Source organism: Tasmannia lanceolata, unplaced genomic scaffold (assembly GCF_043159265.1).
Source record: "Tasmannia lanceolata isolate RefF3 unplaced genomic scaffold, GAP_Taslan_0.1 ptg000020l, whole genome shotgun sequence".
NCBI classification, from domain to species: domain Eukaryota; kingdom Viridiplantae; phylum Streptophyta; class Magnoliopsida; order Canellales; family Winteraceae; genus Tasmannia; species Tasmannia lanceolata.
In genome coordinates, this window is record NW_027518697.1 from 288,098 (window position 1) to 314,091 (window position 25,994).

General features: G+C 39.7%; 1 protein-coding gene across 2 annotated transcripts in view; it reads left to right on the forward strand.

Annotated features, from left to right (window-relative positions):
* The window catches only part of LOC143854694 (chaperone protein dnaJ A7A, chloroplastic-like), a 44,087-nt gene extending 23,706 nt beyond the window's left edge, over positions 1-20,381 (forward strand). The window contains exons 3-9 of one of the 2 annotated variants that reach the window (XR_013237571.1): positions 2,430-2,571; positions 2,736-2,793; positions 12,400-12,442; positions 18,754-18,802; positions 18,926-19,006; positions 19,115-20,057; positions 20,145-20,381. Coding sequence is in view for 1 of the 2 variants with exons in the window: in XM_077364787.1 (XP_077220902.1) it covers positions 2,430-2,571; positions 2,736-2,793; positions 12,400-12,442; positions 18,754-18,802; positions 18,926-19,006; positions 19,115-19,969 (1,228 nt within the window). In the remaining variant the exon portion in view is untranslated. Of the gene's footprint in view, positions 1-2,429; positions 2,572-2,735; positions 2,794-12,399; positions 12,443-18,753; positions 18,803-18,925; positions 19,007-19,114 lie in introns of both variants that reach the window. The other variant, XM_077364787.1, reaches the window with a different exon arrangement.
* Positions 20,382-25,994: the final 5,613 nt, after the last annotated feature.

A 25,994-nucleotide genomic window follows, 5' to 3' on the forward strand; every position in this document is an offset into this window, starting at 1 on the left:
CAAATTGACTAAGTCTAATCCCGACACTAGTTGGGTTTGTCTACATGGATCATTTTCTTCCATTCTCTCCTATCCAAGGTTATGTTCTATGTTATGTTCCTAGCCCTCAAGTCTTTCCTCACTGTTTATACCTAAGTTGTTTTCGGTTTGCCCCTACCTCTTTTTACTCCATCAACTTGGCACAAGTCACTTCTTCTCACTGGAGCATCCATAGGCCTACGTTGGATTGCCCAAACCATCTTAAGGGTGCTCTCTCATCTTGTCCTCAATTGGTGCAACCCCCACCTTTTTACGGATGTCTTCATTTTTAATTTGATCTAACCTTGTGTGGCTGCACATCCATCTAAGCATTCACATCTCCGCTACACTCATCTTATGCACATGCTGCTTCTTGGTGGCCCAACATTCTGAGCCGTACATCATGGCCGGCCTTACAGCTCTCTTATCCCAGCTTACCCATAGTAAAAAAAAGTCTTTATGAAACCTAAAATTTAACTTAACCAAAGGTCTCATGCACATCTTTTACATGATCCTTGCTCCTAATGTAAGTAGTCTTTAATAGTTCCGTGAGATTTGCTGTTATGAATTTATGGCCAACCTCCACATGGTTGGTTATTTTAGAAAAAGTGATTTAGCAGCATAGATGCCGTTGATTGTCTTATTACAAGTTCATTGTCCACAACTATTTTGCTAACAGCATGATTGAATTATTCTGTCTCCCGAACTCCAATCGGTCTCTTTTGAGTTGCTATTTAATATTATTTGACCATAGTTGTCAATTCCTTTCCATTGGCTGTTCCTTTTATTTTCATATAGATGAGAACTTGAGTCCTACTATTATTGAAAGTGATCCCTTTCTGGCATATACTCTTAAGGATAACAGTCAACCCCTTTTGGAATCATTATTGAACATGATCAATGATCTACCGCCACACATTTATCTTGTAGACAGGGAAGGTGAAGCATTTATGCATTCACAATTTACTGGGCCAGGACCTAGCCTGCTTTCAAGAAGCCTAAGGGGCTGTTTGGATACGCAGATTTTAGAATCTTGGATTTCCTCCAAATCGTAGTTGGGAGACGAGAGAAGGAGAGCATCCGTCGTTTTCTGTTTTCTCGCCCTTCTTACTGTCAGCAAGAGAGCAGGAGATTATCCCATCTTTCCAGGTTTTAGAAATCTCAGGACGTGGGAGAGATTTCTAAAACCTGGATTTCTTACTTAAAATCCTAGATTCTAAAGAGAAGTGAAGCAGTCGGTCTCCTTCTTCTCTCGTCTCCCAATTAAGATTCTGAGGAAATCCGATATTCTAAAATCCGCGTATCCAAACGGGCCCCTAAATCTTTGTCAAACCATCCTGATTTTAGAAGACAGTCTGAGGCGAGTAGGAATTCGACTCAAAATTACCCAAGCGAGATATCAACTAACTCCATCTCAGTAATGTTCCTCTATTCCAGTGTTGCCCCCCCCCCCCACCCCCCCCCTAGGATTGTGCGGGTTCAATGTTTGAGGTTATTTTGGTTCATGCCTAAGTCGGACTAAAAGAAACACCATAAAGAACCTCTAATGGACTCCAGATTAGATTTAGCACTCTTTTTTTATAAATCTTTGTGAAGCATGGCCCAAGTCACAATTCTTGGAACCTATGTGTGCCGTTGATCGTGGAAGGGGATTCCAAAAATATTCTCATGTGGATCCAATCCAAAAAAGGTTACCCTTGCTGATTATTTCAAATATATGATCAACCATATTTAGGGGCATCACATGATCTTCCAGCATGCTAGGCAATTGGCAAATGAGGAAGCTGACTTAGCTAGAATTACCCGATCGATACTTTCAGTTGTTCTTGTTGGTTCTAAATCCTCCCCGCTTAAATTTTAACATAAGATGGTAAAAAGAATGGTTGGAAAGTTTCTCATATGTTGCTGTCTGGTAATCTAATCTTTTGTTGGTTTCCTGTCGTGTATCATCAGCGGCAGTCACTATGCCGTGCCAGATGGGTTTACTCTATAGTTTTTCACACTTCCAGTATTCAAAGGTCAGGATGATATGAAAAATTCCTTTTGATGCTCTGGAGATACATCTGTAATATGCAATTCTCCTCACATGCCTAAATATTAATTCAAGATGTTAGGTATTGTAAAATGGAATGTTTTTCCACACAATGATTTCTAGCAATTTGTTAATTGTTGTCTTGCTGTTCTATATTACTGGTATGAAACTTACCATACAATTATTTCTTGCAATTTCATACAAGGAGTACTTGCCACTTTTTTTCAGAATTTGCTGCTCATTGCTATATTTGTTTTTTTGTTCCATTCTTTTAACTAGTTAGTCGTTTGTTTGAAGTTTTTCATCTCTAGATGAAATTCTGAACTTTGATTGGTCTACTTGATAATAATGCATGTGTTTGTTATTATGCTCTGTGCAGTATTTCAAGCAAGGAAAAATATTTAGCGTCATCATGTTCAAGCTTATTTGCCCCAGATTTGTCATCCACACTATTTAATATTAGATCATCTCAAATTCTTTGTCACCGTAGGGGGACACGGCTTATTGTTAGAGCTGATAGCGTGAGTCTTCTTTTCAGTTTCTCGATGGCTTCATGACGATGGCTGTGATGATGATGTTTTCTGATATTTATTATTTGTTGTATTTGAATTATATTGTTTCGGTGTTGGAACACTTGTTTGTATCTTGCCTTTAATGATCTAAATTTGTGGGATTTTGCCAACAGGACTACTATTCTGTCCTAGGGGTGTCAAAAGGTTCCAGTAAATCTGAAATTAAAAGTGGTAAGTGCTCATTTTTTATCCTTATTTTTTTGAATGGTTTTGATTTCTTTTGAGGCAATCTCTTCTTTTGTTTCTAAGATTATATGAATATAATTATTTTATTGTTAACTAGACTAATTTCTTTTGATTGTTCCAACTTCATTGGGCTAATCTATTTTCCTGGTTACCAAAGTGTGGACTTATTATTATTATTGTTTGAATGATCGCCAATTTTATTAAAAAAAGATCGAGATGGTCTAGATACAATATAAGAGAGAAACATTAAAGATAGATACAAGAATTTCAATAAGAATTCAGGGTGGAAGGGAGTAAAAAAGGGCCAAAGACTCTTTCGACATCCCCATTCTAGCCAAGCTATCGGTCACCTCATTTGCCGATCGATGAATATGCTTGAAGGAAAATGCCAAAGATCTAGTACAATTGGAAATCTCATCAAAGTATCTATCAAACCTCCAAGGATTTTTTTGGACCCCTTTAAGCCACTTGATGACATTTAAGGAATCCCCTTCAACCACCACATTATCCACCCCATTTGATGCCAAGAGTTTGTTGCCCTGATGAGCTGCACGGACCTCGGCTTCCGAAGCATCGCTACTATAGGTCCTGCGAAGGCCCAAACTACATCTCCTGATCATTTCTTAGCACCCCCCAAATTCCGGCCACACCCGGATTGCCCAAGCTAGATCCATCAAAATTTAGCTTAAGAAAGCCAATAGGCGGAGGTTCCCAATTTTGGGTTACAATTTGCTTCTTTTTGATACGTACCTAGATGGGTCTCACTTAGTGGAATAGATTAATTAGATATTTTAGTGAATAAGATCATACCTTGATATATTTAGTAGTTAGGTTAGATTAGGATAGTCTCTAATTAGCTATTTCTATTCTTATTATGAGATCTTTCTATGTTTATCTTGGAGTGCTTTATATAAGCACATGCTACTGTAATGGGAATGAATGCAGAAATTGTCTTAGAATTGTGTCTTTTTGCACAAAGGAGGATTGATCCTTCCCTCGAAGTGGATCAAGAGGCTGATCTTCCCTCTAAGATGATCGAATCATGTTACGAACCGAAGCAGTCGATCCTGTGTCATGGCCGCGTCTTCGGAGTTTTTGGAATCAATACGTGAAGATTTGCAGGAGATTAAAGCACTTGTTTTGGAAATGATGAAAGGACATCGACGGTTTGTGAAAGGCTTGAACAAGATCGGCACAACGATCGGAGAGGCTTGCACAATGAAAAGGAAACGGCGAAGCAGAGAAAGAGGAGAAAAGAAGACGAGAGAAAAAATCAGCTGGAAGAAAATGTGAAGAAGCCACAAAAGAATGTCGATTTTGATTTTCAGTGTCGTCGAGTTCAACGAGTTCGTCTTCGGAAAATCCGCCATCCCTCTCAACATGTCCAACGCCATCGAGAAGATCCTCATCCAAGACCATTCGTGCATCCAAATCTCAATTTGGTCAAAAAAGCGTGGCAAAAGAGCTTTGATGAATGACATGATGAGATTCATTTGAAGATGAAGCTGTCACGACCCTTGATGACGACATGCGAAACGATGACTAATTACAAGACGAAGGGAGGAAGAAAAGAGACGCAAGATCTCATTGTTCTCCAACCAGTGCTTAATCTTCAACCTTGAGGACAAGGTTGATTTCAAGGAGAGTGGAATGATACGTATCTAGATGGGTCTCACATAGTGGAATAGATTAATTAGATATTTTAGTGAATAAGATCATATCTTGATATATTTAGTAGTTCGGTTAGATTAGGATAGTCTCTAATTAGCTATTTCTATTCTTATAATAAGATCTTTCTAGATCTTTCTAGATCTTTCTATGTTTATCTTGGAGTGCTTTATATAAGCACATGCTACTGTAATGGGAATGAATGAAGAAATTGTCTTAGAATTGTTTCTTTTTGCACAAAGGAGGATTGATCCTTCACTCGAAGTGGATCAAGAGGCTGATCTTCCCTCTAAGAAGATCGAATCACGTTACGAACCGATTCGGGTTCGTAACACTTTTCCACACTCATACATACTTCTTTCCATCCTTCCCAAAGGTCGTATGCTGATACCAGTCTAAAGGATGGAAGAGATTTCACCCAGGAGATAGTAAGGGCAATCACTTTAATGACTAGGAAAGCAGGACCCCTTTCATAACCCTTAAACAATCTCGCATTTCTTTCCTTCCACAAGACCCAAATTGTGGCTAGGAGGGAAACGGACCCCTTTCATAACCCTTAAACAATCTCGCATTTCTTTCCTTCCACAAGACCCAAATTGTGGCTAGGAGGGAAACGTTCCACAAAAGTCAATGTCCACATAAAATCATACAGAAAGTTACGTCCTGTTCTTCTGTTTCCGACTCGGAGCTGGTGTTGAGAGGTGGAAAATTCGGTCTGCACATGTTAAGGTTTTCCAATAACTTGTGAGGCTTGAGAAATTGTTGAAGGTTTTAGGGCCCAAGCCCTTCTTGTCTCTATCCTGGGTTGAAATTTTGGTTATTTGGGTTGGTGGGATCTTTTTGAAGATATGACTGGTGCAGGTACTTGGAATCCGCCAAGCTGTGTTACCGGGGATAATGCAGTTCCGCTTGGGAGGGTGGATCCCTTTGAAGACCCCTGTAGTTGAGTTCGTGGTACTCATCTTATCCCATGGGAGGCAGGAAGAGGAGAGGGTACCAGGGAGATGGAAGGCGGTCCTAGTAAGCCTCCTCAGGAGCAAGGGTGGAGGATTTCAAAAGGGAAGAGAGCCAAAAGAGTAGACAGGGTTGATTGAAGAAGGAAAGAAGGAGGGTTTGGGGATTGGAGGTGCTGCAGGTGTGCTTTTAGAAATTTTAAGAAAAGATTAGTGTGCTGGGAATGTCAAAAAGTTTGGTCTGGGAGAGACTTCAATTTTCCCTTACAGCAGAGAGTCAAATGCACAGAACCAGGGAGCTGTCACGGGAAGATTACGCCGATGACTTCTGAAGGTGTCATGGAATTCAAATGGGTTAAACCGGAAGGGGAGGAATACATCTAAAAAAAGTTATACATGAAGATTATGTCATGGAATTCAAATGGGTTGGGTCGAAGGGGAAGAAATTGCAAGTTAAGGAGCTGGTAAAGAGTGTTAAACCGGATTTGATTTGTCTGCAAGAAACAAAATTAAATGTGGTGGCGAGAAGGGTCATGGGGGGTTTAGGTCTCAGGAAGGAGTGGGAGTTTGACTTCATTCCTTCTCAGGGGGCTTCTGGAGGAATTGTAGTGGCATGGAAGGATAGCTGCCGGAAGAAACTTGACTTATGGAAGGGTAAGTATTCTCTCTCAGTGGCGCTTTCGAAGGTTGAGGATGGATCTTTATGGTTGTTTTCAGGTGTCTATGGTCCGTTTACCAGGGACGCAAAGGAAGAATTTTGGGAGGAATTGGATCGTGTTAGAAATTCGTGCCCCTTTCCTTGGTGTATAGGTGGTGATTTCAATGAAATAAAGGCAGTTGAGGAAAGGGTTGGATGTTCAAGAATTTCGCAGAACATGCAGCGATTTATTGATTTTATTGCAAATGTTGAGTTAATCGATCTGCCGTTGGCAGGTGGATCTTTTACATGGGCCAGAGGTGAAAGTAGGAGCCGTTTAGATCGTTTTTTGATTTCTTCAGAGTGGTTGGAAATGGTTCCGGAGGTTTATCAAAAGACACTTATCCACTCAGTCTCGGATCACTGCCCCATTTTGCTTGATCCTAGATTTGAGTCGTGGGGGCTTAGCGCTGTTCGATTTGAGATCGCCTGGCTTGATTACCCCCAAATGGAGGAGAGGATGGAAGAATGGTGGGAGATGTGTATGGTAGAAGGTCCGGCTGATGTGGTGATTGGCAAGAAATTAAGGTTTGTGAAGAAGAAACTCAAGTAGTGGGTAGCGGTAAACAAAGAAAGTCTGAATGAAAGGAAAAGCTGGGTGGAGTTTAGGCTGGTAGAGCTAACTGCTCTAGAAGAGAGTGGTTTGGGGGCGAAGATGAGCTTCAAGAGATGGGAAAGTGAAACAAGAACACCAGGCTATGTTGTTGCATGATGAGATTACGTGGAAGCAAAAGTCAAGAGTTAAATGACTGGTTGAAGGGGACAAAAATACAGCGTATTTCCATGCAATGGCTAGTGCTAGTAGGAGGAGGAATAGAATTGTGGTACTAAACGATGATGGTAGGCTGGTGTCATCAAAGGAAGGCATATCCTCAGCCATTATATCTTTCTATTCCAAATTCTATTCCTCTGAGAATTTGTTGCGTCCTATCTCGGAAGATGTGGCTTTTAATTGTCTCTCTTTGGAGGAAAGCTCAAAGTTGGAAGTTCCTTTCGGTGAGGAAGAGATTGAGAAAGCCCTCTTCTCTCTTTCCAGGGATAAGGCTCCTGGTCCAGATGGTTTTTGTTTTGCTTTTTTTCAGTCTTGTTGGTCGGTGGTGAAATGTGACATTCTCAGATTCTTCAAAGAATTTCATGAGGGATAGCATCTTGATAAAGAAACGGGTGCCACTTTTATTACACTGATACCCAAGATAGAAGGAGCCTCCAAGATTTCTGACTTTTGGCCAATAAGTTTGGTGGGATGTCTATATAAGGTGCTTGCAAAGGTGTTGGCGGATCGAATAAAACTAGTGCTGCGCAAGCTTATTTCCAATAGCCAAAGTGCTTTTGTGGATCAGAGACAGATCTTGGATTGTTCTTTGGTAGCAAATGAAGCCATTGATTATTTCAGACAAGGAAATAAAGGGGTGGTTTGTAAGTTGGACATGGAAAAGGCCTATGACAGGGTGGAGTGGGATTTTTTGGATTATCTATTGGGTAAAATGGGGTTTGGAAATGAATGGAGAGGTTGGATTAGAAGATGTATTTCGTCAGCGTGGTTCTCGGTCTTGATTAATGGATCAGCAAAAGGTCTCTTTAAATCATCGAGGGGTTTGAGACAAGGGTATCTTTTATCTCCCTTTCTTTTTGTCATCGTGGCAGAAACTCTTAGTAAGCTTATTCAGAAAGGCAGCGAAGTGGGGCTGATAGAAGGTTTTAAGATAGGAAAGAACAAAGTGGAAGTGTCAATCCTTCAATTTGCGGATGATACCCTACTTTTCGGTGAGCCCGATCAAGTTAAAGTGATGAGCCTCAAGGCAATCCTTAGATGCTACGCGATGATTACAGGTCAACGATCTAATTTTGCGAAATCAAGTATGTTCGCAATCAATTTATCCCCTCTTGAAGCCAGCAATTGTGCAGCTATTTTGGGCTGTAAGGTTGAAGAGCGTCCTTCTTCTTATCTTGGCCTTCCATTGGGTGTGGGGAGGCCTAATAAAGCTCTTTGGGACCCGATAGTTGCTCGCATTGAGAAAAGATTGGAGACTTGGAAAAGAAGATTAGTCTCAAAAGGGGGTCGACTGACCCTTGTTAAGGCAGTTTTGGCAAATATTCCAGTTTATTTCCTATCGTTATTTAAATGCCCTGTAAGCGTGGGGTTGAGGATAGAGAAGATTCAAAGAAGATTCCTTTGGGGGGGGGGGTTTGAATGAAAAGAAGGGTATTCCTTTGGTTAAATGGGAGAAGGTTTGTGCTCCAATTAAAAAAGGTGGTTTGGGAATTAGGAAAATTAAGGGTTTCAACTCTGCTTTGTTGTGTAAGTGGTTATGGCGGTTTGGTGAGGAGGATCAAGCTCTGTGGGCTAGAGTAATTGGGAGTAAATACGGGGTGCTGGATGGCAATTGGGCGTCAGCCGATGCTTATGAGAGACGAGGAGTGTCGATCTGGAGGGATGTGCTTCGCTTCTCAAATGTATTTAATCAGGGCTGTAAGTTCAGAGTGTATTCTGGTAGGCGTATCAGGTTCTGGCTTGATGTATGGTGCGCAATCGAGCCCTTGGGATCGCTATTCCCAAATCTACTAAGAGTGGCTGCAGATAAAAATGCTTTCGTGTGCGACTGTTTTGAAAGAGTGGATCAGAAGGTGATTTGGTGCCCTCGGTTTAGAAGGAATTTTTTTGAAAGAGAATTAAAAGATTTATCTTCCTTGTTTGAGCTACTTGAGAAATTTTATATCAAGAAATCCGGTGAGGATAAAAGAATATGGATTTGGAATTCATCCGGAATCTTCTCCGTGAAATCTGCATATGCTAAGTTTGTTCCGGATGTTGAGGATTCTTTTGTGGCTAAGGTTTGGTCCTGTCATTGCCCCCCTAGAGTTTTTATTTTATTTTATGTTGGTCTGTAAGTAGCGGGCGTATCCAAACCATTGAGTTTCTTAGAAGAAGGAGTTTATGCTTGATTGATCATTGTCCGTTATGTTTGGAGGATGGCGAATCTATTGATCACTTGTTCATACAATGTAAAGTAGTAAGGTTTGGTCCTGTCATTGCCCCCCTAGAGTGTCTTTTTTTGGTTGGTCTGTAAGTAGCGGGCGTATCCAAACCATTGAGTTTCTTAGAAGAAGGAGTTTGGTATCCCATGGGTGTTTCCTCAAACAATACCTATGCTTTTGGACGGCTGGGAATTTGTCCCTTGGAAAAAAGGGAAGGTGCTGTGGAGGATTTGCCTTTTAGCTCTTTGGTGGGCGGTCTGAAAAGAAAGAAATGGTAGGGTTTTCGAGGGCACAGCCACTTCATCCTTCAGTATTTATCAGAGGATTATAGCTATGTCTATCCAATGGGCGAAGAGTCTACCTTTGTTTAGATTCGTGTCGGCTTATGATTTGTGGGAAAGATGGGAAGTCATTTGTATGGAAGGGTTAACTAGGCAGAAGATTTATTAGAAGTGCGTTCCGCCGCCTGTGGGTTTTAGTAAACTGAATGTGGATGGAGCATCCTTTGGAAACCCGACGTCTTCAGGTGTTGGAGGACTGATGAGGGACAATGTAGGGGCTGTGGAGTGGGCGTTCTCTGGACCGAATGGGATTTCAGATTCGTTAGAGGCGAAAGTAAAAGCAGCATACTTTGGTATCCTTCACATCGAAAGGCCTGTCTTGAATAAAGTTGTTGTGGAAGGGGATTCCTCTAATGTTATTAGATGGATTGCTGGTAAAGCTCCTCCCCCTTGGAGATTTCTCAGCCTTATTGAGGAGATTTTGGATTGGGTGGCAAGGTAGGAAATTTCTTTTGTCCATGTTCGAAGATCAGCCAATGAAGAAGCTGAAGGACTAGCCAATTCTGGGGTCATTAGGCAGGGTTTAGAGTGGTTTGATGATCTTCCACCTTAATTGTATTTTGTATAGCTGATGTGTTTTTATCTTCTTTCTGTTTTCCCTTTGTATTCTGAGGACCAACTCGGTTCCATTTAATCAATATATCTCGCCATTTCAAAAAAAAAATAAAAAATTTACCCTTTTTTCTTCCAAGGGGCCAAATACCATCACTGAAGAAGTTCCATGATTGTTTCAGGGAAAACCCAATGGATACCAAACCGGTTGAGCAACTTGCCCCATACCATCCTCGCCACTTTTCATTGTAGAAGAAGATGGCTAGCTGATTCTCCTGCCTCAATGCTGCGCAATGATTCTTCCTTTTTCTCAAGAAGTCCACTGTCTGAATCCTTCCAAACACCAGGGCCTGCCCGATTCGATCGACCAATGGGGCGAGCTGATCTACTTTGATCCAGGGCTTAGCTCAGGATCCCACTACTCGTCCTATTTGGTTTGGTATTGCTACTGCACATGATTTCCAGAGACATGATGATATTACTGAAGAATGTCTTTATCATAACATTCTCTCTTTGTCGAACAAAGAGAGTTTTGACCTCTCAGTGACTAATGATCGAGTGAGACACAAATTGTTTAGTTCGGATCCTTCCTGTAGCACAGAGTTCCATTACTATTAATGGGTGGATCCAAAATTTTTTATGGGCACATGCATCTCATGTAATTCAGTCTTATGGTTCTTCATTATCTGCATATGGCCTTTTTTTCCTAGGTGCTCATTTTGTCTAGGCTTTTAGTTTAATGTTTCTATTCAGCGGCCGTGATCTTTTTGTATCCATTAGATGCACAGAGCAATTGTCAGCGGGAGTAATCATAGATATTTAAGGTAAGGTATCAAAGATCTTTTTCACCGCAGCCGAAATACCGAAACAAAACAAACCGGGCCGCCATTAGCGTAGTGAATGGAGTAAGGCCTGACTAGACTATGTGAGCTGTAGTTTAGAAGGCGCTTTCCATTCTACGGTCCCTCGGAGCGAAGGGTTAGGCCGGTAGTATGGGCCCTCGGACTTCCAGCTATGTGTTGTGCGGCTCTCGCGAATCGAGGGCTTGGATTGTCCACACTTTGGCGATTTTTGCAGACACAGGGCATACAACTGGTTGAAGGTAGAAAGATTTTGCAGTAAAGCCCCATCTTGCTTTACATATCTTTCTTCAAGTACTTCTAGAGTTCCAGCAGCCTGGCCATGGATGTGATCTCCCAATCAAATAGATTTCTCCTAAAAAATGGGGTCGATACCACCTTGCCTTCACTTTTTTTCATCTAGTCCTTTACAACCCCATCCTTATTCATTGCCCTAGCGAACAACTCCGGAAACATGTCTTTAAGATATTGATTTGAACACCACTTGTCTAACCAAAACCGAATCTTGTTCCCTTCATAGACCGTGAAACTTATACAAGATTCAAACAGATAACTAAAGCTTAGTATGCCCCTCCAAATTGTCCTACCCTAACGTCTGAATCTGTCCCCTGACACCCAATTACCCAGAGAAGCACCATATTTGGCCTCAATAACTTTCACCCAGAGGTAGAGTCCTTACCAAACTTCCAAAGCCATTTACCTAGAAGGGATATGTTCATTTCCTTAATTATTCTTATCCCAAGATCTCCGTTCTTAGTTGGTTTGCATACTCTTTCCCATTTCACCAGTGGGATCCCATTCTTATCCTCTGTTCCCCCCCATAAAGTGTTGACTTATTTATTGTCTATAAGACCATGAATATTTGAAACACACAGTTGTACTGTTTGTCCACATGTTTTCTTTACTTCAATTCTTGTTTCTATAATGTAAAATGGAGAATTCATTCCTACTGTGCCATTTTACTTTTTGCCCTCAAGTTTCCTTCTAGTGTAATAGTATTTCTCTTGTTCAATAAAATTCTTACCTTGGCGCGCACGTGCGTGAGCGCACACACACAAACACACACGCACACATGTGAGCGCTCACACACGCGCACACATACACCTTTTCTTATAGTCACAGTTTTCTTTTGCCAAAGCAACCTGGTTATCACTTAAAACTAGTCTGCTGCTGGGAAGGGTGCTTGATCAATAATTTCCCTCCAGTTCTGTTTGATTTCAGCTACCATTGCATGAGAAATAGTATCTTGCATAGTAGCTGGAAACTTCTTGGGTGGGCGGAAAACTCGTTTCTCCTAAACATGATAGGAAAAATTGGGGAAACGTTTCCGAAACGCATTGAAAACGTATGAGAAACTTATGTGAAACCTTGAGAAACGTATGGAAAACTTGTAGAAAATGCATGTGAAACGTGACAATGTTTTATTTACTAAGCAGTAAAAAGTTACAAATATATTATCATCTTAACTTCATGCAATATTTATTTGATTGATAATAATAATTGTATATGTTTTAATGTAATTATATATGTTTCTTTGACTTTAGCTTATCGTAAACTTGCCAGAAGTTATCATCCAGATGTGAACAAGTAAGTCATGAGCTGCAATTTTACAACTTAAATTAATGATCATAGATTTCTGCCTATGTAATAGCCTAGTTTTACATTTTGTTAATGCATTTATTTGTATAAGTTGACTATCCTAAACGACCATTGAAGCACTTACAAACTTGCTATTACAATCTTTTTTGCATATAGATGAACTAATCAATTAAACCGATCATCTTCTGTGCAGAGGTATCTGCAATCTCTATTTGATATGTGAAGCAATATTCACTAGGGTGCAACCTCATTGTAATACAATTTCGCGCACTATTTGATATGTGAAGCAATATTCACTAGGGTGCAACCTCATTGTAATACAATTTCGCGCACCTGCTATGGCATAGGAGGCCCCACATCTGACTGATTTGGGCCATACATCTGATAGGGCTCGCTTTGGGTCTCCTATGACCCAAGAACCGTGGCAATCATCCAATCTTAAAAAAAATGCAAGTTATTGCATGTTAGGATTATGACTCAAGAACCATGGTAGTTTCTAACTGTCCATGTTCAACAAAATAAAATTACACGTTATTGAATATTAGGATTGGATGGCTGGCATGGTTCTTGGGTCATATGAGATCCAAAGTGAGGCCTATCAAATGGATGGATCAGATCAATAAAAGGTGGGCCCCACTATGCTATAACAGGTGCGCCACATTGTATTACGATGTGGTAGCAACCTACTCAAGCATTCCTCTTGATATATCATATATGGTGACAGATGTTTATTTATTGCTGTGGAATAGGAGTCAGTTTTTTTATTATGCTATTAACTTATTTAGCTTGATATATTTTTTTGTGCAAAACTCGTAATGCTCAGGTCAATGTCTCCTTTTGTCCATCTTTTGCTAATGGTCTTGGAACTGATAGAATTTTACCACTTCAATGTAAAGTCATTAGATTCATCATTCCATTCCAATCTGATAAAAAACGAAAGAAAGAAGTTACGCCTCGTTCTGGTATCTCCTTACCTTTACAGCTTATCAAAACATTGACTTGACATCTGGTCTTGATCTTAAAATGGTAAATCATTTTACTTCGTATTTTAGGAAAATATGTCTCCCATTCCATGTTTAGTTTGTTATGTTCTAAACTTATCATCTTTTTTGTAGTTATGCCTCTAATTCAAATTGGTTTTGCTTTATTTCTTGATTCTCCATTTGTTACTAGTCTATACTGGTTTTTGTTGGAGGTCATCATCTACTCAAATCTGTTGTCCTAGTGCATTATTCGTGGAAATATTTAAACGAAATGCCATCATCATTGCGAGAGCCACCTTTGATTCCAAAAGAGACAATTTAGGCTCTAGCCATATTCAACTTGAGTTGGTATGCATTCAGTTTATTGAAAATCTTTTTTTTTTTTGAATGTTTCAGTTTAGTGAAAATCATTAAAAGATACAAAAAGCTAGGAATAATTAGGAATACTTTTACCTTTGCTTATAATAAGGTGAGGGATAAAAAAATTTCATCTCCTGAGGTCGATATTTTGCAGCTCTCTTGGGGATGTTATAACTCTCACCCTTGTCTCACAAAATGTGGGGGATGAGTGATTGACCTCTTGAGATTTAGGGTTGTCTGTGTGTGTTTTGATTTTTGAATGGTAACTCTGAAGATGTGTATTTATGTATTATAATTTATAATATATAAGGAGAGCAAATATTAATTATAATAAAACAATTAGGATATATTTTGAATGATGTACTTGGGGTCTTTACTTCCAATGGTTTCTGACCATGTCATCATCACCATAATCTTTCCCGTGGTTTCTTTTTGGTTGCCCAATTTGAAACAGGTACGTGTGCCACAGCTAGTGGTATTATCTGCCGATTTCACGGTCTGAGTTTTTTGACATGATTCAGTGCACTAGTTATTTTTTTTGAAACGAAACCCCGTGAATTTGTTTTCTCTAAATGCTTTTGTCACTTGCATAACTATAAAGTAAAAAATGTCCTGATTTTATTCAAAAGATGTATGGCAATTTGGTGCTTTTACTGGATGGTTCACAATCTTTTATGCTAATGTCAGTGCATTCATTGTCTGACAATAATTTGTTATAGCGACCATCGGTACTATAGCATTTATTGTCTTACAATAATTTATTATAGTGATCGTCGGTACTATAGCATTTATTGTCTGACAATACTTTATTATAGTGATCGTCGGTACTATAGCATTTATTGTAGGTCGCATATCCTTTGCCTGTGTTGTGTGTGACTGCCGTATGTATTGAGTCACTGCTTCTTTTTTCATTGTTGGCCGCATATCTTTTCTTTGTGTTGTGTGCGAATGCGTATGTATGGGGTGTCCCAAATGTCTAGTCTTGGCAAAACTTTAATGAACTGGATTAATTTTTGCAACGGGAAAATTGTTGGAGATAGACTTCTAGTACAGGATGTTGCTGTTGTTAGATGATCGCACCAGTAATTGTTATTTCTGCTGCTGCTGTTGCTGTTCACTTTTTCTTTGGCTTTAATTTCTGAGTTTTTTTTTTCTCTTGAGCAAAAGACAACTATATTAAAAGAGAGAATTGGCACTTCTAGGAATATGGGCAAAATAAATAAATCTATTATCGTACGTTGCAGCAATTTCATCCCAAAACCTAGCTAATCTCCAAGGACCTACACTCTTACCTTGAACCCAAGAAATAACATCAGACGAATCACCTTTCTCCTCTATTTTACCTTCCATCTACTCCCTAAATAGGCTCATGCCAAGGTGGATAGCCCGAACCTCTGCCTCCGTGGACTATGTTGATCCAACAGGACCTGAAAGCACAAGATTGATGACACCATCACAATATCTGAACACACCCCTAATTCATGCTTTGCCGGGGTTCACAAGGGAGCAACCATCAACATTGAGTTTAAGATTATTGGGGGAAGGAGGTTTCCACAAAGTTTCCACAAAGCTAATGTCTTCTTCTTAGCAGCGGGGCTTGACGAGATCATCTTCCAATTCCTAATAATGCACTCAATAGAGTAACCCAAAAAATCTTGACTACTAGCCCATGTAGCCACATTGTATTTGATCTTCCAAGCTAGGAGGTAGGAGGAGACACACTTATCCTAAAAAATTCGAGCATTTCTTTCTAGCAAAATCTTCCACACAATCGTGTGATGAATGGATATATGTTTCAGTCAAAATTCTTGTTTTGACTAAGCCGCTATGGATGAATTGAAAATTCCAATTTGAATCGACTAATTTGGTAATCCTCCCGCACTTTACTAGAACGTAATTTCAAATTATATTTATGTCCTAATTGAATAATGAATAGGTAATTCAGAAATTAAAGCCCCATAGATTTCTATATCTATCTTTATGAATAAGAAATCATGTAAGGAATGGGGTTCTTATTTCTACAAATGGTACTTTAAACGTGGGACATCGTGGCAGTTCCATCGAGGTGAAGTAGTGACCTAAAAGATTGAATGGAATGATACATAGGCAAGTAAATCCCTTATGAGTTCCAAGGTATTCCTTTACATAGATTCATTATTTGTTGTTGATGTTGTTTTTGATGTTATTCCACTAGCTTATTGGTAAAAATCCAGTAACTTTACCTCTTCAAAAGGAAAAAAAACCAGTAACTCTATTATCCATTATCAGAACCAAGGAAGGTGAAACCCTTCAAAATGAGTCCAAAAGTTGTAAACCGTCTGTTTGACCCTTGAGAGTTATTTATGATGACCAATTATTTTTAATTCAATATAAAACTTTGCTCCTTTACTTCCACCAGCACTGCCTAGAGGTTAACAGAAATCTGATATGTACCGAAGAATGAATTTCAAATTGCAACTATTGCATTTTCTCATTTCTAGACCATTCTGAGCAATTTTTTTTAAACAAATGGTGGTATATTCTGTGCAAATCAATGAGTGGAATTTGTTTTTTGAAGGAACACATTTTGTTGAAAGAACCAACAAATATCTTCATCTTTATGCTTCCTTTAGAGTAGGATTTTTTGCCAAGTTGAGTATTGTATTCGAAGTTGGGACTCCAACTTGCTTATTTTACTTGCTGGTTTTTTGTTCTTCTTGTTCTCACAGTGGTCCAGTATTCTACAATTATAAATGGGAGCATTTGGGCAATTTTGCACAGGCAATTTTGCTGCCCCTTTTTCAAGAGAGAAGAGCACCTCATGGCTGAATCTGTCTTATTCATTTAATGTTTTTCTTCTGCTGGCTCTGCTGATCTTTATTATTCTGCTGCATCTCATATCATTGCATTTTGTTTCTTCTTATGTTGGTTGACGATTGCTAAACCTCATTTCCTGATGAAAAGGCATCTGAAAAAACTTTATGCATGTCATCCTTAGAGCATTTCCTTCGTTCTGCATCATTAGGAAGGATCAGCGAGTGAAGTGGTGTCTCCAATGCCATACAATGAGTGGAAATGAGGTTGCAATTGCAGAATGGTAAGTCTGCTGTATCCTGAAGTTCTATCTAGATATGTGCTTACGACTTGCCTCTATACTTTTGACCAATTTTTAAAATCTTTTGCTCGGGGTTTCTGCAGGCAAAAGTACAAGTGGGGCGTACTTGTATATTGATCCAAAGCATTTATTTGTTAGGCCTTGCAATGGGTGGGGCATGCATCAAATTCCACTCCCATCGGACGATTCTAATCCTCCAACTTGTGGCCATTAAATGGTTGGTGAGAAAACAAATAAGGAATGCTCTATTCATGGCCAGAAGTTGTGGGGGGTGATGGGAGTGGATTTTCTATCCATAACAAAGCCTAACAGATAAATGACTTACTAAGAGAATGAGAATACTATCTTTCAAAAAAGAAGAGAATTAAATACTTGGCCATTTTGGAATGAGGCAAATTCTATGGGATCTTATGCTTAGGAATGAAGGAAATAGCAGGACTTCTACAATGAAATGGTACCCATTTGGAAGTTAGTGCTAGAAATAGAGTTTTGTTATCGAATGTCTCTACTAAGACTGGAGTTTTGGGCTACTTTATACATGCAAAGAAGCTGAAAGGAGGCAGTAATGTGTAGGATGCTCATTTGCTCAACTTTGATGGAAGCTCTATTGGAAGATTTGGACTTGCTAGTATTTGTAGGTTTTTTTTAGTGAGAGAGGAGTGGACCAATTGATGCAGCACCGTGAAGGGAAATAGAAGAAAGGGGAGAGAAATAGACGAAAGGGGATAGAAGAGGAAGAAGAATAGAAGGAGAAGAATAGACGAAGAATAGGGGAAGAAGAAGAAGAATAGAAGAAGAATAAGAAGAGAAGAAGAGACGAAATTAGGGAGAAGAGAAGAATATGAGAAGAGGAGGAGAAGAAGAAAACAGTAGAGGGGAGAATCAATCTTTATTCCATTAATCATTCAAAGTCAACAATAAACCTGTAAAGAGGCCCATAAATAGGCAATTAACAACCTAAAAGATAGAAACCTACTAAAATAAGAATTCCTAAAAGTCTAAACTTCCTAATTCTAAATAACATGGAAAATAAAATCCTGGAAACTAAAATAACATGGAAATAAATATCTAAAAGTCCTATTGGGCAAATATGCCTCTTATTGGCCTACTATCTGCATCACCAAGTGTTGAAAGGTTTCTACTAAGCTCTGAGGCTTGCACCCATCTTATGGGCAACAAATCTTCAATAGTTAGTTAATCTGGTAAGCATTTTGTGGAGGGTTTTGTCTCTAATTGCCACCCATATAGTTGTCGAGCCCTTAGTTAAAGTGGAAGTATTGATGCGAGTTCCTTCAGGCATTTTTTGAATGAAATGACTGAGTTGGTTGATATCCTTTCTAGAGCGTGTCTCTAAGACAAGATCAAGTATTGACTATTGAGCAACTACTATCCTTGTAATATATTTTACATAGTTTTTCATTAATTATCAACTATGTGTTTGTGTCAAGATCAAGTATCGACTATTGAGCAAGTACTATCCTTGTAATATATTTTACAAAGTTTTTCATTAATTATCAACTGTGTGTTTGGCATACATCAGCTATTGTGTGCAGGCTTGCACCTGCATTTGTGTCTGTTTGCACCTGCATTTGGATCTGTTTGCATCTGCATAATCATGGACGGAGACTAAAGCATACCCTTTGGTCGAAATCTTTTATTTTATTTTATTTATAAATAATTGTGTCATTCCTTTTATCATTCAAGAATTTAAATTGTTACTAAGTTGTCTTGCTATATAGTTTACCACTTGTATAATCCTATCATTCAGGTTTTCTTGTGTTACTGTTGAACTTTGTATAATTCTCAGTTATTTATGGAAAGTTGAGGACTCAATTCTGTTTCTCTTCTCATCATTTTTTTAGAGAAGCTGGAGCGGAAAAGAAGTTTAAGGAGATTAGCAATGCTTATGAGGTAGGACAATTTTACAATCTAGTAACCTACATCTACTTGGTCCATGCTTTTGAAGTAGCATTTGTCGTAGTAACACACTGAGCATTTTTACTTGTGCCGCTGCTGATGGATAATATGGTGAAGGTGTTGTCGGATGATGAGAAACGACCTTTATATGATAAGTATGGAGAGGCTGGGCTGAAAGGCGCCGGTATGGGCATGGGGGTAAGTTCATAGTCTGGGAGAAAGTGTTGTTTCTCAAAAAGCATTTTCTGTTCAACTTTTAGTAATACTATGAGATATAATTCACCGAAGAGATCTTCTCTCTTGCAGGAAGATTTCAGCAGTCCTTTTGATCTCTTTGAGTCATTATTTGAAGGCATGGGTGGGATGGGAGGTATGGGTGGTAGCAGAGCTGCTGCTAGGAGCAGGCCAATACCGGGTGATGACGAGAGTTACAATCTCGTCTTGAATTTCAAGGAAGCAGTGTTTGGCGTAGAGAAAGAGATCGAGATAACCCGGCTCGAAAGTTGTGGCACCTGCAAGGGGTCGGGTGCCAAACCTGGTACCCAGCCAACCAAATGTAGGACTTGTGGGGGGCAAGGCCAGGTTGTCTCATCAGCAAGGACCCCATTGGGCGTCTTCCAACAGGTAATGACTTGCCCGACTTGTGGGGGAACTGGTGAATCATCCACACCTTGCAACACATGTAGAGGGGATGGGCGTGCAAGAAGGTCGAAAAAGATTAGTTTGAAAGTTCCGGCTGGTGTGGACTCTGGTAGCCGGCTGAGGGTCCGATCGGAAGGGAATGCCGGTAGAAGAGGTGGCGAGCCTGGAGACCTTTATGTTTTCACCGATGTTCTCTCCGATCCTGTTCTCAAACGTGACGGGACCAACATCCTCTATACCGGCAAGGTATCATACATAGATGCGATCTTGGGGGTAACTATCAAAGTCCTGACAGTGGATGGCATAGTAGATTTGAAGATCCCAGCTGGGACACAGCCTAACACAACATTGGTGATGGCGAAGAAAGGCGTACCTTCTCTTGAGAAGCGTAGGGCAAGGGGAGATCAGTTGGTACGTGTCCAGGTTGAAATTCCAAAGAAGCTGAGCGGTGAGGAGAAGAAGCTGATCCAAGAGCTTGCCAACCTAAACAAGGTTAAGACTGCAAACAGTAGGAAGTAGTTGGAGGGGAGGGGAGTCTGTTGTCATACAAGTCACGGCCCACCTCAGGTATTCCGTCTCTTGTCACACAAGTCATGGCCCACCTCAGGTATTCCTTATTCTTTATGTTATGTTGAACTATTTAATTGATGGGCGGAATACAATAGGAGAAATCTAAGGTTGATTTCTCAAGCAGGAACTCTATATAAAGCGAAGCACCCTCCTACCTTTCAGGAGGGCAGTTAACAGAATACCAAATTTTGATCACCGGCAGCTCAAAATAGAGACTATTGAAGACTAAAGAATGTTTCCTATGTGCCTAGACACACTCTGTACTTGCATTCATTATGGACTTTGGAAAGCATTATTGTTCTTTTGTATGTACTTTGAACAATATTTCCTAAGAAAATGCTCTGCCCTCTTGTATCGGATATCACTAGATTATTCCTAACAATATATAAATTATAATTATAGCTACAATGCTGGTTCTTAGTTTGAGCAATACGATATAAGAGATAATAAATTGACAGGGCATTAATTAATAGAAGTCCAACTATACTTTCAAATATCACATTAGTCAATTTATTTAAAACAAGAGGAATATGTTCGTGCGCTTGAGCTCTAACATCAAATGGTGCGCTTGAGTGCACCAATCACATGGGTCCCACAATTTCTGTGAGGATCCAAACCATTCATTCGCAAGGCCCTATCATAGATAAGGTGTGTACCAAAAATCAGCTCCATTGAATCATCCTAACCCCTCCAAAAGTGGAGGGCAAAAATGGGTAGATTTGTGGTCTGTCCATTTTGACCTCCACAAATGGATAGGTGAGGATGATCCTATGGAGCTGATTTTTTGTACACGCCCTATCTATGTAAGGCCCTTTCTAGTAAATGCTTTGGATCATCCTAACAATGTGGGCCTCATTGGTTTGAGAGCTCAAGCGCACCATAAGGAGCCAACGCTCAAGCTCACAATCCTTTTCCTCTTAAAACAAATACAATTAATATAATTATCTTATATAAACATATTTACTACAAATCTATAATATGCACTTGGTATAACTGACACATTAATCCTCCGCCTTTACCAGTGCATATGAGACGAATTTCAATTACCTGCATATGTAAAATTTTCACAGTTTACATGCTACAGTATGAGAATAAGAATATACTTTATTTCTGTAATGAGCCAATAATGAGATACATCGGCCGAGATAGAAAGAATACGTGCCGGCGCCGGAGCAGCTTAAGCTAGGGTTATTATTTGTGGCCGTACTTTGTCCCCCAAAAGTGGAAAAGGATAACTTAGATATTGAAAAATCGGTGTCCTTTTCAATTCTTTTTTTTTTTTTCTGATGTTTTTAAAAGTCAGGTACGTTGATGCTCCCTATCAATAATAACCAGTAAAAAACGCATGTGCGATGCACGGGCCGACAAAGAACTGTACGGACCACATCATAGGTCGATCCAAACCGTCCATATGATGGAACACAACATTAATAGGTTGTGCCCGTAAAATCATTTCCAAATGCTGATCCTAGCCCTCAAATCTATAGAGGTTTCCATAATATGTTGTTCCTCTTAAATCGGATGGTCATAGGCTGATCCTAGCGCTCCAATTTATAGAGGTTTCCATAATTGTTGTTCCTCATAAGGTGTCCAGAATTTGTCAATGTTTTTATAGGTTTCCTGCATTCGTAATATCAAACTTTCCGTAATTTGACCCGCACATAGTGAATAAGGAAAAGTAGTTCCCAATTTTCAACCCGACTGGGGTCAACCCGACCCAGCTCGATTTGCAATTTCCTCAACCCCACCGAACTTGATGTTCAATTCGGGCTGGGTCGGGTCGGGTTGACCCGATTTGATATGGTACCAATTGTTGACCACCTCAACTCAAGCCGGGTTGTTTTGGATTTTGAGAACCAATAGTGAGTCACCAATAATCAGTTTTTAACTCACAATCGGTTCTCAAAATCCAAACCAAACAGGGACTAACAATTAACAAAGGGAAATGTTATCCGCACTACTATATTTTGATGATCACACTTCTCACTTTATTAAAGTACGGTATGGCCCGCACCATAGGATTATCCAAACCGTCCATTGTGGACTGTGGAGAATATTTCAGTGTTGAAAAAGAAAAACACATATACATAACTTCTTCAGATGGAACCCAAATTCGGGTCCTTCGGGTTGCCCTACAGCCCAACCCAACCCGACCCGATTTCCAATTCGGGTTGAACCCAACCCGCGTGGGAACATCCAAGTAACAACGATGGTTTCAAATTATATACAGTGCTAATGTCCTCACTACCATATTTTATAATGGCACTACTCACCGTCTTTTGATGATCGCACTCCTCACTTTATTAAAATGTATGGTATGGCCCGTACCATAGGATGATCCAAACCGTCCATTAGATGGGCCACTGCCTACATAGGTTGTGCCCCAAAAATAATTTTCATAGGTTGATCCGACCCCTCCGATCTATAGCGGGTTATATGTAAATCCAAACCCTCCATGTGATGGAACACAACATCAATCGGTTGTACCCGTAAAATCATTTTCATAGGTTGATCCTAGCCCTCCAATCAATATAGGCTGATCCTAGCCCTCCAATCGATAGAGGTTTCCATAATTGTTGTTCCTCTTGAGGTGCCTGGAATCCGTCAATATTTTGCAAGTAATATAAAGTAATTCTTTCGTTATTATCATATGTCTTTACCTCTTCTTGGTAGTTTTTTTTTGTAATTGTCATAGACAGGTACCCGAGTCGGTACATTTTGTATGTAGATTATGATTTTACCCTCAAATAATTTCTCATACAGATAGATGTTAGATATCAGCAAAGAGGTTAATGGTAAAAGAGTAATAGTGTAAATCTGACATAAAAAGAAAAGAAATTCCTTTTTTATGTAGCTACATAGTAGTAGATTCTATGGTGAACGGAACCAGGGCGAGGTTAAGCACCCATATCTTTGTTCTCCTCACATGTGGTGGGGCCCAGGACCTTTTTTTTCTTGGTTTTAAGTTGCAGATATCTCCATCGGACCATCATCTCAACCGTTGAACTAGTTTTGATCGTTGATTTATCATGGATTAGACATTTTTCCAAATGCGATTTGCTGGGGACCATCGCTGTTCCAAATGGGATTTGCTGGGGACCATCCATCCACCTCAGATCTGCTGACTTGACTTTTCAGCAGATAGATTTTGTCACATGCAACAGCCCAACCTTGAAATGCCTTCCGCAAATGGTCCCTAGCAAATTCCTGCCCAATATTATATGTATGTATATATACCGGAATTCAAGTCCGTGATGATAATGAGGACACAACTGTGTCATGTTGTTTGTTCCAAACAGAAACAGCTCTCATAATATTATTGGCGGGCAATGGAAAAGACTCAAAAGAGTAACGTTTGTCATTTTTAATGGAAACGGTAGGGATAGCTTTTGGATCGTGGTTTTCTCGGAACGTCGCTTTATTGGCCGACAGGTGTGGGGTCACTCTCAACCACCAACCACGGCACGTTGTATAGAAGAGAGAAGAGAGAAGAGAGAAGAGAGAAGGGAGATGGGTAAAGTGCTTCTCCATTTCAGCACTTCCCACTGCTCTGCCCATTAACTAACTCTGTCTACGCGTTTGAGCAATCCAGGGCTGGGATTTTATAAGGTCATTTGCATGAAGATTGTATTATTTATTAATAATTGAGCACATAAAACTCATTGAACGAGAATCCCACGAGCAGGCAGCTTAGCCCAGGTGCACTCACATGGTATTGGGTTGATCTAGGCCCTTCATTTCGTAGGCCCAAATATGTAGATCACATGATTGATCACCAAAACATCATTCACACAAGCAATCCACATCAACGGCTTAAAAATTGATAATCCACAATCAAGTTCTAATGAACGATGGCTAGAAATGTTCAAATGGAATCTCTTTTATTCCGTCCAGGAGCCATTAGATGAAGGATTGGAGTGGTTCATGCTAAATTCATGCGGGTTAGCACAAATCAAGCTTCTCATACCACCCCCTAAAATAAGACACACACACACACTCTCTCTCTCTCAACAATGTTGATTTTCTTTTAAATTTCTAGGCAGTGTGGTGGTGCATGTGCCAAAAGTGGGTTTAGTGGTAGACCAAAAGTGCCATTTTAATATTGATAAGAAGAAAGAACCTTCTCCCCCAATCAACTATACTAAAAGTAACTTAAAAGGAGTTTGGAAACCACGGGTACGGGTGCAACTCGGGTCGAATTTTTGGAATTTGTTTTGAGCTTTTACTATAAAATCGGGTTGGATTTTGGTTGATTTTAATTCAAGTTTTAGTGAAAGATCAATCTGACCTCACCCAAATTGCACCCTAACCACAGGAAAAGTGCTTGTTTCTCATCTCTTTCCATCTCCGCAACATTATTAATAAATGCTTTTAGAGTGTCCTTTCGCCGTTATCTAATGCACGTGAACGACTACTCTATATAATAAAATAGTAGGATTAGAAGCTGGTTTGCATGTACAAACATATGTCAGTATTATGTTTATGTTTCTTAAATACATTCAACAGCAACATTGTCTCATCTTAACTACACTGATGAAACCTCTTTAATATTCATGGATCATATGTTGGTCATTATCTTTATAATAATGATAGTAATAGCTATGATGGTGATAAAGATAGCTTTATGATCTTGCTTGACCACCTACATTGAATTTTAGTTTCGGTTTTGACCAGTAGTTTGTGACACGTGGACCGCCCCAATTAGCAGCTGCTTAGGTGTAGGATCAACCAAGCTAGAAGTTGTTCCTAATAGTAGTAATAGTAGTAGTAATAATAATAATAATAACAACAGTTTGGGTCCTCAAAATATTTTGTGAGCCCTTGCTGCCAGACATTAATCTATCTCTACCACATGCATAGTCAAAGTAAATAACTAGTCAAGAGACTAGCAATGCCAAGTCACTAGAATTTATGGCTACCTCTTGAACTTCAACTTTTTTTCTCTTCTCATTCCTTTTTTATTCAATTTACAAATAGAGAAGCTTTCAGTAAGATTTAATAATCTTCTTCATAAGGAGGAATAATATTAACAAGTTCTATATATGTACGGACTCCAACATATCAATACAATCAGAATTTTTTCCCTTAACTCGAACATGGGACGCGGTTGATGCTTTGATACCAAATGTTACATCAACTCTATGTGACATGTTAGGGTAGGCTTTTAAAACTTGTCTCATACTAGGCTGAGTCCACCTAGTCCAACATATGCCTAGGCAGGCTCCACTTAGAACCATGGTCCACCCTATGGCGACTTTCACTAAATGATATAGGGAAAAATACACTTAGACCCCCTGTGGTTTCTGACACATTCAACTTAACCCCTAAAGTTTAAAAAATTACAAGTAGACCCCCTGCGGTTTCATTGGTTTTTTTTTAACTGGACGGAGCTGACGGTGTGGGTGAAAAGACCCAAATGCCCTCGTATTCCCCAACTGAAAATTAGAGTTTTCATACTTGAAAACTAAAAATTGGGGTTTGATTGAAACCCTTGCTGATTTATCAACATAAACCCTCCATGTAGGAGTTTTATTTGTCTTCATTCATATAATTATAATGATTTGCACAAAAACCCTAATGTTTTAGGGCTTTATTTTTTTGTTTTTATCGAAGTTTTTTTCTTGAAATGTGGGTTTGATGTAGCCATGGGGTGGGGTTCGATTGTCTGTGGTGGAGGTGAAGGCGGTGGCCGGAGATGGCGACGGCGACGGCGGTGGCCGGAGGGGCGACGACGGCGGTGGGAAATGGCGTAACCCTAATCCCTCTGTAGATGAGGGTATTTCTGTTTTCAAAATATTAACTATGGTTAGTTTTAGTCTTTCCGTCAGGTTAAACTGAGGGACAGTTGACGGAGGGGGTGTACTTGTCACGTTTTAAAACCACAGGGGTCTACTTGTAACTTTTTAAACTTTAGGGGTTAAGTTGAATGTGTCAGAAACCACAGGGGGTCAAAGTGTATTTTTCCCAATGATAT